Here is a 14,150-nt window from a genome sequence, read left to right as displayed (position 1 = left end):
CGACACGCATCACTTTTCTTTTTTTAATCAGAGAACAAATAAACAAATAAACATCAACACAACACGTGGAGGTCACGATGAGGACAATAAAGAGATAGAATATATATAAATAAAGTTACGAAATCTGACTTTAGCTCCGTTTATTTATTAAAAACGTTAAAATGAGGTTTAACTTCATCAAGTTTACATTCTTATCTTTATTTTACATTTTGAATCAGATAACAAATAAACACCAAGATCTCAAGTGAAAAAAGATTAAAGGCAAAATATAAATTAATAAAGTAAAGTAAAGTAAAGTGCCAGATGGAGCTCAGGATCATTTTAACAGAGTTCATATAAAGCTCCATTTATTTATTAAAAACATAAAGGGAAGTTTAACTTTAGCAAATTTACATTTATGAAGGCGACACACCGTCTTTATTTTTCTTAGTTCTTTATTGTAGAAAACAGTAATTACAATATGTGACATTATGACAAAACAAAGATCATTAGGTATCATAATATAATATAATATGATTTAATATAATATAATATGATTTAATATAATATAATATGATTTAATATAATATAATATAATATGATTTAATATAATATGATATAATATAATATATGATTTAATATAATATAATATGATATAATATATGATATAATATAATATATAATATAATATATGATTTAATATAATATGATATAATATAATATATAATATAATATAATATAATATATGATTTAATATAATATAATATAATATGATATAATATGATTTAATATAATATAATATGATATAATATAATATGATATGATATAACATGATATAATATAATATAATATGATTTAATATAATATAATATGATATAATATAATATAATATAATATGATTTAATATAACATGATTTAATATAATATAATATAATATAATATAATATAATATAATATAACATGATTTAATATAAAACATGTATTAAAGATGATAAAATCAGCAGGGCTCAGCAGGACAGATGTTGAAGTTTAGCATCTCGCTGGTTAACATCAAGACAGAAAACACATTCAGTAAACAACCAGCAGCTTTCAGCAGGATGTGACATCATAACAATATTAAATATACCAGATGATGATGAAGACGTGACCGTAGAAAAACATCAGGACTGAGGTCATCATCATCATCATCATCATCATCATCATCATCATCATGTCCATGTGGTGGTTTGACCAACATTCATCACTGATACTGGGATCAGGACCAGTGAATCACTGGGAGACGATGTGGTGGTTCTAGCGGACGCTCTGGGACATGTGCAGAGGAGTCAGCATCTCCTCAAAGATGGCTCCCTTCACGTTGGAGCCTCTCAGGTTGGCCTCCTGAAGGTCACATCCTGACAGGTCACAGTTCTGGAGAAACAGACAACACCTGAATGCATCACAGCTTCTGATTGGTCTAAAGGTCCCGACACACCAAGCCAATCTGGAATGAAGCTAAGTGGTGAGTGAGAGTGATGAAGCTAAGTGGTGAGTGAGAGTGATGAAGCTAAGTGGTGAGTGAGAGTGATGAAGCTAAGTGGTGAGTGAGAGTGATGAAGCTAAGTGGTGAGTGAGAGTGATGAAGCTAAGTGGTGAAGCTAAGTGGTGAGTGAGAGTGATGAAGCTAAGTGGTGAGTGAGAGTGATGAAGCTAAGTGGTGAGTGAGAGTGATGAAGCTAAGTGGTGAGTGAGAGTGATGAAGCTAAGTGGTGAGTGAGAGTGATGAAGCTAAGTGGTGAGTGAGTGATGAAGCTAAGTGGTGAGTGAGAGTGGTGAAGCTAAGTGGTGAGTGAGAGTATGAAGCTAAGTGGTGAGTGAGAGTGGTGAAGCTAAGTGGTGAGTGAGAGTGATGAAGCTAAGTGGTGAGTGAGAGTGATGAAGCTAAGTGGTGAGTGAGAGTGATGAAGCTAAGTGGTGAAGCTAAGTGGTGAGTGAGTGATGAAGCTAAGTGGTGAGTGAGAGTGATGAAGCTAAGTGGTGAGTGAGATTATGAAGCTAAGTGGTGAGTGAGAGTGATGAAGCTAAGTGGTGAGTGAGTGATGAAGCTAAGTGGTGAAGCTAAGTGGTGAGTGAGAGTATGAAGCTAAGTGGTGAGTGAGAGTGATGAAGCTAAGTGGTGAGTGAGATTATGAAGCTAAGTGGTGAGTGAGAGTGATGAAGCTAAGTGGTGAGTGAGTGATGAAGCTAAGTGGTGAGTGAGTGATGAAGCTAAGTGGTGAAGCTAAGTGATGAGTGAGAGTATGAAGCTAAGTGGTGAGTGAGAGTGGTGAAGCTAAGTGGTGAGTGAGAGTATGAAGCTAAGTGGTGAGTGAGAGTGGTGAAGCTAAGTGGTGAGTGAGAGTGATGAAGCTAAGTGGTGAAGCTAAGTGGTGAGTGAGAGTATGAAGCTAAGTGGTGAGTGAGAGTGGTGAAGCTAAGTGGTGAGTGAGAGTATGAAGCTAAGTGGTGAGTGAGAGTGGTGAAGCTAAGTGGTGAGTGAGAGTATGAAGCTAAGTGGTGAGTGAGAGTGATGAAGCTAAGTGGTGAGTGAGAGTGATGAAGCTAAGTGGTGAGTGAGAGTGATGAAGCTAAGTGGTGAATGAGAGTGATGAAGCTAAGTGGTGAAGCTAAGTGGTGAAGCTAAGTGGTGAGTGAGAGTGATGAAGCTAAGTGGTGAGTGAGTGATGAAGCTAAGTGGTGAGTGAGTGATGAAGCTAAGTGGTGAGTGAGAGTGATGAAGCTAAGTGGTGAGTGAGAGTGATGAAGCTAAGTGGTGAAGCTAAGTGGTGAAGCTAAGTGGTGAGTGAGAGTGATGAAGCTAAGTGGTGAGTGAGTGATGAAGCTAAGTGGTGAGTGAGAGTGATGAAGCTAAGTGGTGAGTGAGAGTGATGAAGCTAAGTGGTGAGTGAGAGTGACGAAGCTAAGTGGTGAAGCTAAGTGGTGAAGCTAAGTGGTGAGTGAGAGTGATGAAGCTAAGTGGTGAGTGAGAGTGATGAAGCTAAGTGGTGAGTGAGATTATGAAGCTAAGTGGTGAGTGAGAGTGATGAAGCTAAGTGGTGAAGCTAAGTGGTGAGTGAGAGTAATGAAGCTAAGTGGTGAGTGAGAGTATGAAGCTAAGTTTTACCTCTAGTTAGCACCTCTTTACTGGATATGATCAATGTGTCTTTACTAACAGGCTATGTACCACAGTCCTTTAAAGTAGCTGTAATTAAACCTCTTCTTAAAAAACCCACTCTTGATCCAGAGGTCCTAGCCAACTATAGACCTATATCTAACCTTCCCTTTACCTCCAAAATACTGGAGAAAGTAGTTGCCAGTCAGCTGTGTGACTTTCTACAGAACAATCATTTATTCGAAGATTATCAGTCAGGATTTAGAGTGCACCATAGCACAGAGACAGCACTAGTGAAAATTACAAATGACCTTCTAATGGCATCGGACAAAGGACTTGTCTCTGTACTTGTCTTGCTAGATCTCAGTGCTGCTTTCGACACCATTGACCATGACATCCTATTACAAAGACTGGAACATTTAATTGGCATTAAAGGAACTGCACTAAGTTGGTTTAAGTCCTATTTATCAGATCGATCTCAGTTTGTACATGTCAACGATGAGTCCTCCATGTACGCCAAAGTTAGTCACGGAGTTCCACAGGGTTCTGTACTTGGACCAATTCTATTTACCTTATATATGCTTCCCTTAGGCAATGTTATTAGAAAACACTCCATAAACTTTCATTGTTATGCAGATGATACTCAATTATATCTATCAATCAAGCCAGACGAAACAAACCAGTTAACTAAACTTCAAGCATGCCTTAAGGACATAAAAACCTGGATGACCTGCAATTTCCTGATGTTAAACTCAGACAAAACTGAAGTTATTGTACTAGGCCCTGAGCACCTCCGAAACAAATTATCTAATGATATAGTTACTTTAGATGGCATTGCCCTGGCCTCCAGCACCACCATAAGGAATCTGGGAGTTGTCTTCGACCAGGATATGTCCTTTAACTCTCACATAAAACAAACCTCACGGACTGCCTTCTTTCATCTACGTAACATTGCGAAGATCAGGCACATCCTGTGTCAAAATGATGCAGAAAAATTAGTCCATGCATTTGTTACCTCTAGACTCGATTACTGCAATTCCTTATTATCAGGCTGCTCCAATAAGTCTCTTAAGACTCTCCAGTTGATCCAGAATGCTGCAGCACGTGTACTGACTAGAACTAGAAAAAGAGATCATATTACGCCTGTATTAGCTTCTCTGCACTGGCTGCCTGTAAAATCCAGAATAGATTTTAAAATCGTCCTCCTCACCTACAAAGCGCTAAACGGTCAGGCCCCATCATATCTTAAAGAGCTCATAGTACCCTACTACCCCACTAGAGCACTGCGCTCACAGAATGCAGGGTTACTTGAGGTTCCTAGAGTCTCCAAACGTAGAATGGGAGCCAGAGCCTTCAGCTATCAAGCTCCTCTTCTCTGGAACCAGCTCCCAGTTTCAGTCCGGGAGGCAGACACCGTCTCTACATTTAAGAGTAGGCTAAAGACTTTCCTCTTTGATAACGCTTATACTTAAGCTGCTATAGGCATAGACTGCCGGGGGACTTCCTATGACACACTGTCATAAGGAACTTCCTATGACACACTGAGCTCCCCTCTCCTTCTGTATATACTCATGTCCCATGTCCATGTTGTTACTAACTTCATTCCTTCCCGGGAGTCCTTGTGCCTCCTTGTCTCGCAGCTAACCGTGGAGCGGGGTCACACCTGGAGTGAGGTCATACCTGGAGCGGGATCACACCAGGGAGCGAGGTTATACCTGGAGCATGGGTACACTTGGAGCAGGGTCTCACCTGGATCTTGGTGGTCTCCGGTATTGTGGCTGCATCTGCTGCCGCGTCGGTGCCTGCTTGACACCAACTGCTACCATCCCTAATTAACTACGTCTGTACGAGGGACTACCAATGCTAACGAGGGATTTCCAACACCTAGTGACAATGTGGCAGCCTGGAGAATAACACTTCTCAATCACTGCCAAAGACATCAAGAGCTCCCAGCAAGCATGCTGATGCTGCAGGAACCAACGCACGGGCATCGATCACAGGGACGTCCCACACCAACACACATGGACGTACTGAGGAGAGATGCTGGACAGTGCTGGCTTTCCGATAGTTGTATTATCACTCTTTCCATCCACCACTATTGGTTTTGTGTTATCAGTCCTACTTGTATTAGTTATTACAGCTGCTAGACTGCTATTGTGGCTGCTTCTATATCTCTCTCTCTCTATCTCTCTCTCTCTCTCTCACTCTATCTATCTGTCCCCCCAGCCGGTCTCGGCAGATGGCCGCCCGCCCTGCGCCCGGTTCTGCTCCAGGTTTCTTCCCAGTAATCGGGGAGTTTTTCCTGGCCTCAGTGCGCTTGGTGGATCCTGTTGGGTCTCTAAACTCTGGTGTACGGTCATAGACCTGCTCTACATATAAAGCGTCTTGAGATAACTTCTGTTGTGATTTGACGCTATACAAAAATAAATTGATTTGATTTGAGAGTGGTGAAGCTAAGTGGTGAGTGAGAGTGGTGAAGCTAAGTGGTGAGTGAGAGTGATGAAGCTAAGTGGTGAGTGAGAGTGATGAAGCTAAGTGGTGAGTGAGAGTGATGAAGCTAAGTGGTGAGTGAGAGTGATGAAGCTAAGTGGTGAGTGAGAGTGATGAAGCTAAGTGGTGAGTGAGAGTGATGAAGCTAAGTGGTGAGTGAGAGTGATGAAGCTAAGTGGTGAGTGAGAGTGGTGAAGCTAAGTGGTGAGTGAGAGTGGTGAAGCTAAGTGGTGAAGCTAAGTGGTGAGAGTGATGAAGCTAAGTGGTGAGTGAGAGTGGTGAAGCTAAGTGGTGAGTGAGAGTGGTGAAGCTAAGTGGTGAAGCTAAGTGGTGAGTGAGAGTGGTGAAGCTAAGTGGTGAAGCTAAGTGGTGAGTGAGAGTGATGAAGCTAAGTGGTGAGTGAGAGTGATGAAGCTAAGTGGTGAGTGAGAGTGGTGAAGCTAAGTGGTGAGTGAGAGTGGTGAAGCTAAGTGGTGAAGCTAAGTGGTGAGAGTGATGAAGCTAAGTGGTGAGTGAGAGTGGTGAAGCTAAGTGGTGAGTGAGAGTGGTGAAGCTAAGTGGTGAGTGAGAGTGGTGAAGCTAAGTGGTGAGTGAGAGTGGTGTTGGAGTGCAACTTGTCGGCCGAGACAAAGGAAATGTGAGGCGACGCAACAGTCGACCTTCATCACCGCTAGTAGTGTGATGTCGGCTTGGTGTGTCCCGTCTTTACAGTGAATGATGACCTATGACCTCTGATGACCTCTGATGACCTCACCTCCAGGTCGGTCCCGGCCAGCGTCGCTCCTCTCAGGTTACAGTTCTTTAGTTTGGCGTTTTTCAGCGTGGCGACTCTCAGGTTGATCCCCGTCATCTGACTGCCCTCCATGTCCACGCCCTTCAGGTTGGCTCCTACACACACACACACACACACACACACACACACACACACACATCAGTCCAATAGATCAATAGATAGGTCACCTGCTCAGGTGTGTGTGAGGAGGAGCGAGGCGTGTGATTGGCTGCTTCACCTTCCAGGTTGGCTTTGATTCCTGCAGGATCCTCAAAGTTACATCCTCTCAGCGACGCTCCTTCAGCGTTGGTGCACAACATCTTCACCCCCTGCAGGTTGGCTGCCTGACACACACACACACACACGCACACACACGCACAGAGACACACACACACACACGCACACACACGCACAGACACACACACACACACACACACAGACACACACACACACACACACGCACACACACGCACACACACACACACGCACAGAGACACACACACACACACGCACACACACACACACACACACACACAGAGACACACACACAGAGACACACAGACACACACACACACACACACAGAGAGACACACACACACACACACACACACACACACACAGAGAGAGACACACACACACAGAAACACACACACAGAGAGACACACACACACAGACACACACACACACACAGACACACACACACACAGACACACACACAGAGAGAGACACACACACAGAAACACACACACAGAGAGACACACACAGAGAGACACACACACACACACACACAGAGAGACACACACATTAAGGCAGCGGTTCTGAGAGGTTAAATTATTGGTTTTATAGTCTGGTGGCTCTGAAGACTGGTAACCGCTTCAGTTCAGCCTGGTTCAGACTGGTTCAGCCCAGTTCAGACTGGTTCAGCCCGGTTCAGACTGGTTCAGCCCAGTTCAGACTGGTTCAGCCCGGTTCAGACTGGTTCAGCCCGGTTCAGACTGGTTCAGCCCGGTTCAGACTGGTTCAGCCCGGTTCAGACTGGTTCAGCCCGGTTCAGCCCGGGTTGATGACTGGATTGAGTACTCACATCGAGGCAGGCCAGGGACAGGTCAGCTCTCTCCAGGTTGGCCCCGCTCAGGTTAGCGTGGGTCAGGTTGGCTCCTCTCAGGTTGGCCATCTTAAAGTTGATGTAGCGCAGATCCAGACGAGACAGATCTGCCCCGTTAAAGTTCAGACCCTGAACGCACCACAGACACTCAGTTCAGACCCTGAACGCACCACAGACACACTCAGTTCAGACCCTGAACGCACCACAGACACACTCAGTTCAGACCCTGAACGCACCACAGACACACTCAGTTCAGACCCTGAACGCACCACAGACACACTCAGTTCAGACCCTGAACGCATCACAGACACACTCAGTTCAGACCCTGAACGCATCACAGACACACTCAGTTCAGACCCTGAACGCATCACAGACACACTCAGTCTCTGATGGTCACAGTGGATCAGAATCAGACCCAATAACACATAAACATTAATGTGTACTAATGTGTATTAATGTGTATTAATGTGTACTAATGTGTACTAATGTGTACTAATGTGTATTAATGTGTACTAATGTGTATTAATGTGTACTAGTACCTGACAGCGTAGCTCAGCCTTGGTGGTCGTGGCCAGCAGGTATCTGATGAACTCTTTGCGGCTCAGAGGAGAATGATCATCAGGAGGCTGAGAGGACTGAACACAATCACACCTGGAGGTCAAACACCTGGAGCTGAAAACACACCTCTCACCTCACACCTCTCTCTCACCTCTCTCACACCTCTCACCTCACACCTCTCTCACCTCTCTCACACCTCTCACCTCTCTCTCACCTCTCTCTCACCTCTCTCACACCTCACACCTCTCTCACCTCTCACCTCTCTCACACCTCTCTCACCTCTCACCTCTCTCTCACCTCTCTCTCACCTCTCTCACACCTCACACCTCTCACACCTCTCACACCTCTCTCACCTCTCTCACACCTCTCTCACCTCTCACCTCTCTCACACCTCTCTCACCTCACACCTCTCTCACCTCTCACACCTCTCACACCTCTCACCTCTCTCACACCTCTCACCTCTCTCACCTCTCACCTCACACCTCTCTCACACCTCTCTCACCTTTCTCACACCTCTCTCTCACCTCTCACACCTCTCTCACCTCTCTCACCTCTCTCACCTCTCTCACACCTCTCACCTCTCTCACCTCTCTCACACCTCTCACCTCTCTCACACCTCTCACCTCTCTCACACCTCTCTCACCTCACACCTCTCACACCTCTCACACCTCTCTCTCACCTCTCACACCTCTCACCTCTCTCTCACCTCTCTCACCTCTCACCTCTCACCTCACACCTCTCAGCTCTCAATCACCTCACACCTCTCTCACAGCTCTCTCACCTCTCTCACCTTTCTCTCACACCTCACCTCTCACACCTCTCTCACCTCTCACACCTCTCTCTCACCTCTCACCTCTCTCTCACCTCTCACCTCTCACCTCTCTCACACCTCTCACCTCTCAATCACCTCTCACCTCTCACCTCTCACCTCTCTCACACCTCTCTCTCACCTCTCACCTCTCTCTCACCTCTCACCTCTCACCTCTCTCACACCTCTCACCTCTCAATCACCTCTCACCTCTCACACCTCTCTCTCACCTCTCACCTCTCTCACACCTCTCTCTCACCTCTCACCTACCTCTCACCTCTCAATCACCTCTCACCTCTCACACCTCTCTATCACCTCTCACACCTCTCTCTCACCTCTCTCACACCTCTCACCTCTCAATCACCTCTCACCTCTCACACCTCTCTATCACCTCTCACCTCTCACACCTCTCTCTCACCTCTCTCACACCTCTCTCTCACCTCTCTCACACCTCTCACACCTTGATGAGTGTCTCCAGCTGTTCCGCCAGCTGTTCAATCCCAAAGAAGCGAGCTTCCTCCAGAACACCTGCAGCAGACAGACTGAAAGTCAGACAGCACTGTGACCTCTGACCCCTGACCTCTGACCCAGAGGGTTGATGATGATAAAGCTCTACTATAATCTACTGTCAGTAGAGTCTAGTAGAGTTCAGTAGAGTCCAGTAGAGTTCAGTAGAGTCTAGTAGAGTCTAGTAGAGTTCAGTAGAGTCCAGTAGAGTCTAGTGGAGTTCAGTAGAGTCTAGTAGAGTTCAGTAGAGTCTAGTAGAGTCCAGTAGAGTCTAGTGGAGTCCAGTAGAGTCCAGTAGAGTCCAGTAGAGTCCAGTAGAGTCCTACCCAGAGGGTTGATGCCGTCGTTGATGATCAGCTGTCCGTGTCTCAGATAGTTCAGAATGGGCTCAAAGTATTCTGGACTCCGGTCGATGAGGAACGCTCCCTGAGAGTCACGATGGTTCCCCCAAACATCTGGATCACAACCAAGAGAGGAACATCAGCATCCAGTCACATCAACACGTCACTACATACTAATACACAGTATATCTATTTATATAGATATACTGTATATATATAAACATGACGTCACATGAAGACATCAGTCATTGTGTTGAGATAAACAGATAATAAATTAATATAAGATATACTGTATATCTATATACAGTATATCTATATACTGTATATAGATATAGATATACAGAATATAGATATACTGTATATGTATATACTGTATATCTATATACAGTATATCGATATAGATATACAGAATATAGATATACAGTATATCTATATATTGTATATCTATATACAGTATATAGATATAGATATACAGAATATAGATATACTGTATATGTATATATAGATATATAGATAAAGATAACGTCACCTTTCTCTCTGAACATGTGGGCCAGCATGCTCTCAGGCTCTTTACTGACCAGCGTGCTCCTGAAAACACACACAGGAAGTGGTCACACAGGAAGTGGTCACACTGACGCTACACCTCTCTACTGATGCACAGAGTGTTCTCTAACAGGAGGAACACTAGAACCTCTCTAGAACCTCTTACGGTGCTGATGCTCTGATTTACCTGGTGGTGGTGAAGCAGCGCCCGCCCACGTTGAGCGTCAGCCAATCAGTGTGAGTCTGGTCCTTCTCAGGGTCGGTGAGGTCATCCTGACGATCTGCACAAAGGTAACGGTACCGCAGGTAAAGTACCGCAGGGAACCACCAACAGAGACCGGCACAGTAACAACTCACCTTTCACAGACCCCCCCGACTGATCTGGTGACCCTCCGGAAGGGCCCGAGCCCCAGGTTGGGCCCCACCGGACCAGACTGTATTAGAGTACTTAAAGCAGCTCAGGATTACATTCTACAGCATGAAGCTGAGAATACTTGTGTACTCTTACTGCTGATACTCGAAGTACATTTTGCAGCTACAGTAATTTGTAGAAGTACTTTTACACTGTTGTATTAATACTTGAATACTTCTTTCAGCGCTTCGGCCTCAAACTCACCTTCAGATGGATCCTCTGAGACGTACAGCACGTCGTCCTCTCTGCAGAACACACAGTACACAGAGTACACAGTTAATACAGCACGTCCTCCTCTCTGCAGTACACAGAGTACACACAGTACACACAGTACACAGTAAATACTGGACTTTACTGCAGTAAAAAATGATACTACGTGACGTTATTGATTAACGGGATGTCTGACCTGATGAGCGTGACGTCATCGATGAGGCCGCCGGTCCCGGTAGAAACACCGGAGGCTCTGATCCCGAGCTTAGAGCTGGCCACCGACAGGAGCTCCTCCAGAGAACCGCACACCGCCACCACCTGCAGGAGGACACCGGGAACACACCTACCGGTTACACTCTTACCGGTAACACTCCTACCGGTAACACTCCTACCAGTGACACACTGGTAACACACCTACCGGTAACACTTCTACCGGTAACACACTGGTAACCCACCTACCGGTAACACTTCTACCGGTAACACACTGGTAACACACCTACCGGTAACACTTCTACCGGTAACACACCGGGAACACACCTACCGGTTACACTCTTACCGGTAACACTCCTACCGGTGACACACTGGTAACACACCTACCGGTAACACTTCTACCGGTAACACACTGGTAACACACCTACCGGTAACACTTCTACCGGTAACACACCGGGAACACACCTACCGGTTACACTCTTACCGGTAACACTCCTACCGGTGACACACTGGTAACACACCTACCGGTAACACTTCTACCGGTAACACACTGGTAACACACCTACCGGTAACACTTCTACCGGTAACACACTGGTAACACACCTACCGGTAACACTTCTACCAGTAACACTTCTACCGGTAACACACTGGTAACACACCTACCGGTAACACACCTACCGGTAACACTTCTACCGGTAACACACTGGTAACACACCTACCAGTAACACACTGGTAACACACCTACCGGTAACACTTCTACCGGTAACATACTGGTAACACACCTACCGGTAACACTTCTACCGGTAACACTATTGTATCTATTGTATCTGTTGTATTGTATTTATTGTATCTATTGTATCTATTGTATCTGTTGTATCTATTGTATCTGTTGTATCTATTGTATCTGTTGTATTGTATTTATTGTATCTGTTGTATCTATTATTGTATCTATTGTATCTATTGTATCTGTTGTTGTATCTATTGTATCTGTTGTATTTATTGTATCTGTTGTATTTATTGTATCTGTTGTATCTATTGTATCTGTTGTGTTGTATTTATTGTATCTGTTGTTGTATCTATTGTATCTGTTGTTGTATCTGTTGTATTTATTGTATCTATTGTATCTGTTGTATCTGTTGTTGTATCTATTGTATCTGTTGTACTGTATTGTATCTATTGTATCTATTGTATCTGTTGTATTTATTGTATCTGTTGTATCTGTTGTTGTATCTATTGTATCTGTTGTTGTATCTATTGTATCTGTTGTATTGTATCTATTGTATCTGTTGTATTTATTGTATCTATTGTATCTGTTGTATTTATTGTATCTGTTGTATTTATTGTATCTGTTGTATTTATTGTATCTATTGTATCTGTTGTATTTATTGTATCTGTTGTATTTATTGTATCTATTGTATTTATTGTATCTGTTGTATCTGTTGTATTTATTGTATTTAATGTATTTATTGTATCTGTTGTATTTATTGTATTTAATGTATTTATTGTATCTGTTGTATCTATTGTATCTGTTGTTGTATTTATTGTATTTATTGTATCTACTGTATTTATTGTATCTGTTGTATCTGTTGTATTTATTGTATTTAATGTATTTATTGTATCTGTTGTATCTATTGTATCTGTTGTTGTATTTATTGTATTTATTGTATCTATTGTATTTATTGTATCTGTTGTATCTGTTGTATTTATTGTATTTAATGTATTTATTGTATCTGTTGTATCTGTTGTATTTATTGTATTTAATGTATTTATTGTATCTGTTGTATTTATTGTATCTATTGTATTTATTGTAAAGCAGCTGATTTGGTGAAACATCATGTTTTCTGGATCTGATGTTTCTTATTGATACATTTAAAACTTTTATTTTTATGGTAACATGTCTGGATGACTCCTCACTTCACAGGGAGAGGTTTGGCTAATACATTTATTTTTATACACTCCTACCGGTAACACACCTACCGGTACACTCCTACCGGTACACTCCTACCGGTAACACACCTACCGGTACACTCCTACCGGTAACACACCTACCGGTACACACCTACCGGTACACTCCTACCGGTAACACACCTACCGGTACACTCCTACCGGTAACACTCCTACCGGTAACACTCCTACCGGTAACACACCTACCGGTACACACCTACCGGTACACACCTACCGGTACACTCCTACCGGTACACTCCTACCGGTAACACACCTACCGGTAACACACCTACCGGTACACTCCTACCGGTACACACCTACCGGTAACACACCTACCGGTAACACACCTACCGGTACACACCTACCGGTACACTCCTACCGGTACACTCCTACCGGTACACTCCTACCGGTACACTCCTACCGGTACACTCCTACCGGTACACTCCTACCGGTAACACACCTACCGGTACACACCTACCGGTACACTCCTACCGGTAACACACCTACCGGTACACACCTACCGGTACACTCCTATAACACACCTACCGGTAAGCTCTGCTAGCTCTGCTAGCTCTGCTAGCTCTGCTAGCTCTGCTAGCTCTGCTAGCTCTGCTAGCTCTGTCTGTGTTAGGGTGTTTAGACACAATGCTAAGCTAAGCTAAGCTAACTGGGTTCCCGGGTTAATGTCTTCAGTTCACCTTTCCGTTGGAGGAGGTTCCGTTAACGAACAACGTGACTCTTCTCATGACCGGATAAACTCATTAGATCCCGTTAAATCCCGGTACCGGCCGCCGGTTCATAAAATAAACAACAACAACCTGCTTCCGGTCTCCTCTCAGACACGCCCACTGAGGCGGAACCAGCCAATGAGAGAGCCGAGGGGGCGGGACCTCCACAAAGATCATTCATTCTTATTTTTAATTGTTTAATTTCATCTTTAAACTTTCGACAGACTGAAGCTGCAATCCAAGTTATTATTATTATTATTATTATTATTATTATTATTATTATTATTAATAAACTTTATACAGACTGAAGCTGTAATCCAAGTTATTATTATTATTATTATTATTATTATTATTATTATTATTAATAAACTTTCTATAGACTGAAGCTGTAATCCAAGTTATTATTATTATTA

The 14,150-nt window shown here is 43.7% G+C and overlaps 1 protein-coding gene across 1 annotated transcript; it reads right to left on the bottom strand.

Moving 5' to 3' along the window:
- Nucleotides 1-827: 827 nt before the first annotated feature.
- Nucleotides 828-13,864, bottom strand: LOC141757292 (BTB/POZ domain-containing protein KCTD9-like). Its single transcript, XM_074617679.1, has 12 exons — nucleotides 13,708-13,864; nucleotides 11,052-11,173; nucleotides 10,850-10,890; nucleotides 10,421-10,514; nucleotides 10,220-10,278; nucleotides 9,676-9,804; nucleotides 9,303-9,370; nucleotides 8,016-8,111; nucleotides 7,456-7,605; nucleotides 6,610-6,715; nucleotides 6,354-6,487; nucleotides 828-1,389 (listed from the first exon to the last, which is right to left on the bottom strand). Exons 1-12 carry the CDS (start codon nucleotides 13,753-13,755, stop codon nucleotides 1,273-1,275), a joined length of 1,164 nt encoding a protein of 387 aa, XP_074473780.1. The 5' UTR covers nucleotides 13,756-13,864; the 3' UTR covers nucleotides 828-1,272.
- Nucleotides 13,865-14,150: the final 286 nt, after the last annotated feature.

This window comes from Sebastes fasciatus, chromosome 19 (genome assembly GCF_043250625.1).
Source record: "Sebastes fasciatus isolate fSebFas1 chromosome 19, fSebFas1.pri, whole genome shotgun sequence".
Lineage (NCBI taxonomy): Eukaryota > Metazoa > Chordata > Actinopteri > Perciformes > Sebastidae > Sebastes > Sebastes fasciatus.
This window is presented reverse-complemented; position numbering and strand designations above follow the sequence as displayed.

Excerpts from the sequence above, each read along its gene's own strand:
- LOC141757292 (XM_074617679.1), bottom strand. The coding sequence starts at position 13,755 with ATGAGAAGAGTCACGTTGTTCGTTAACGGAACCTCCTCCAACGGAAAG. Across the intron at positions 10,515-10,849 it reads CTCAGAGGATCCATCTGAAG|ATCGTCAGGATGACCTCACC; the intron begins GTGAGTTTGAGG and ends ACCTTTGTGCAG. Across the intron at positions 10,279-10,420 it reads CGCTGCTTCACCACCACCAG|GAGCACGCTGGTCAGTAAAG; the intron begins GTAAATCAGAGC and ends GTGTGTTTTCAG.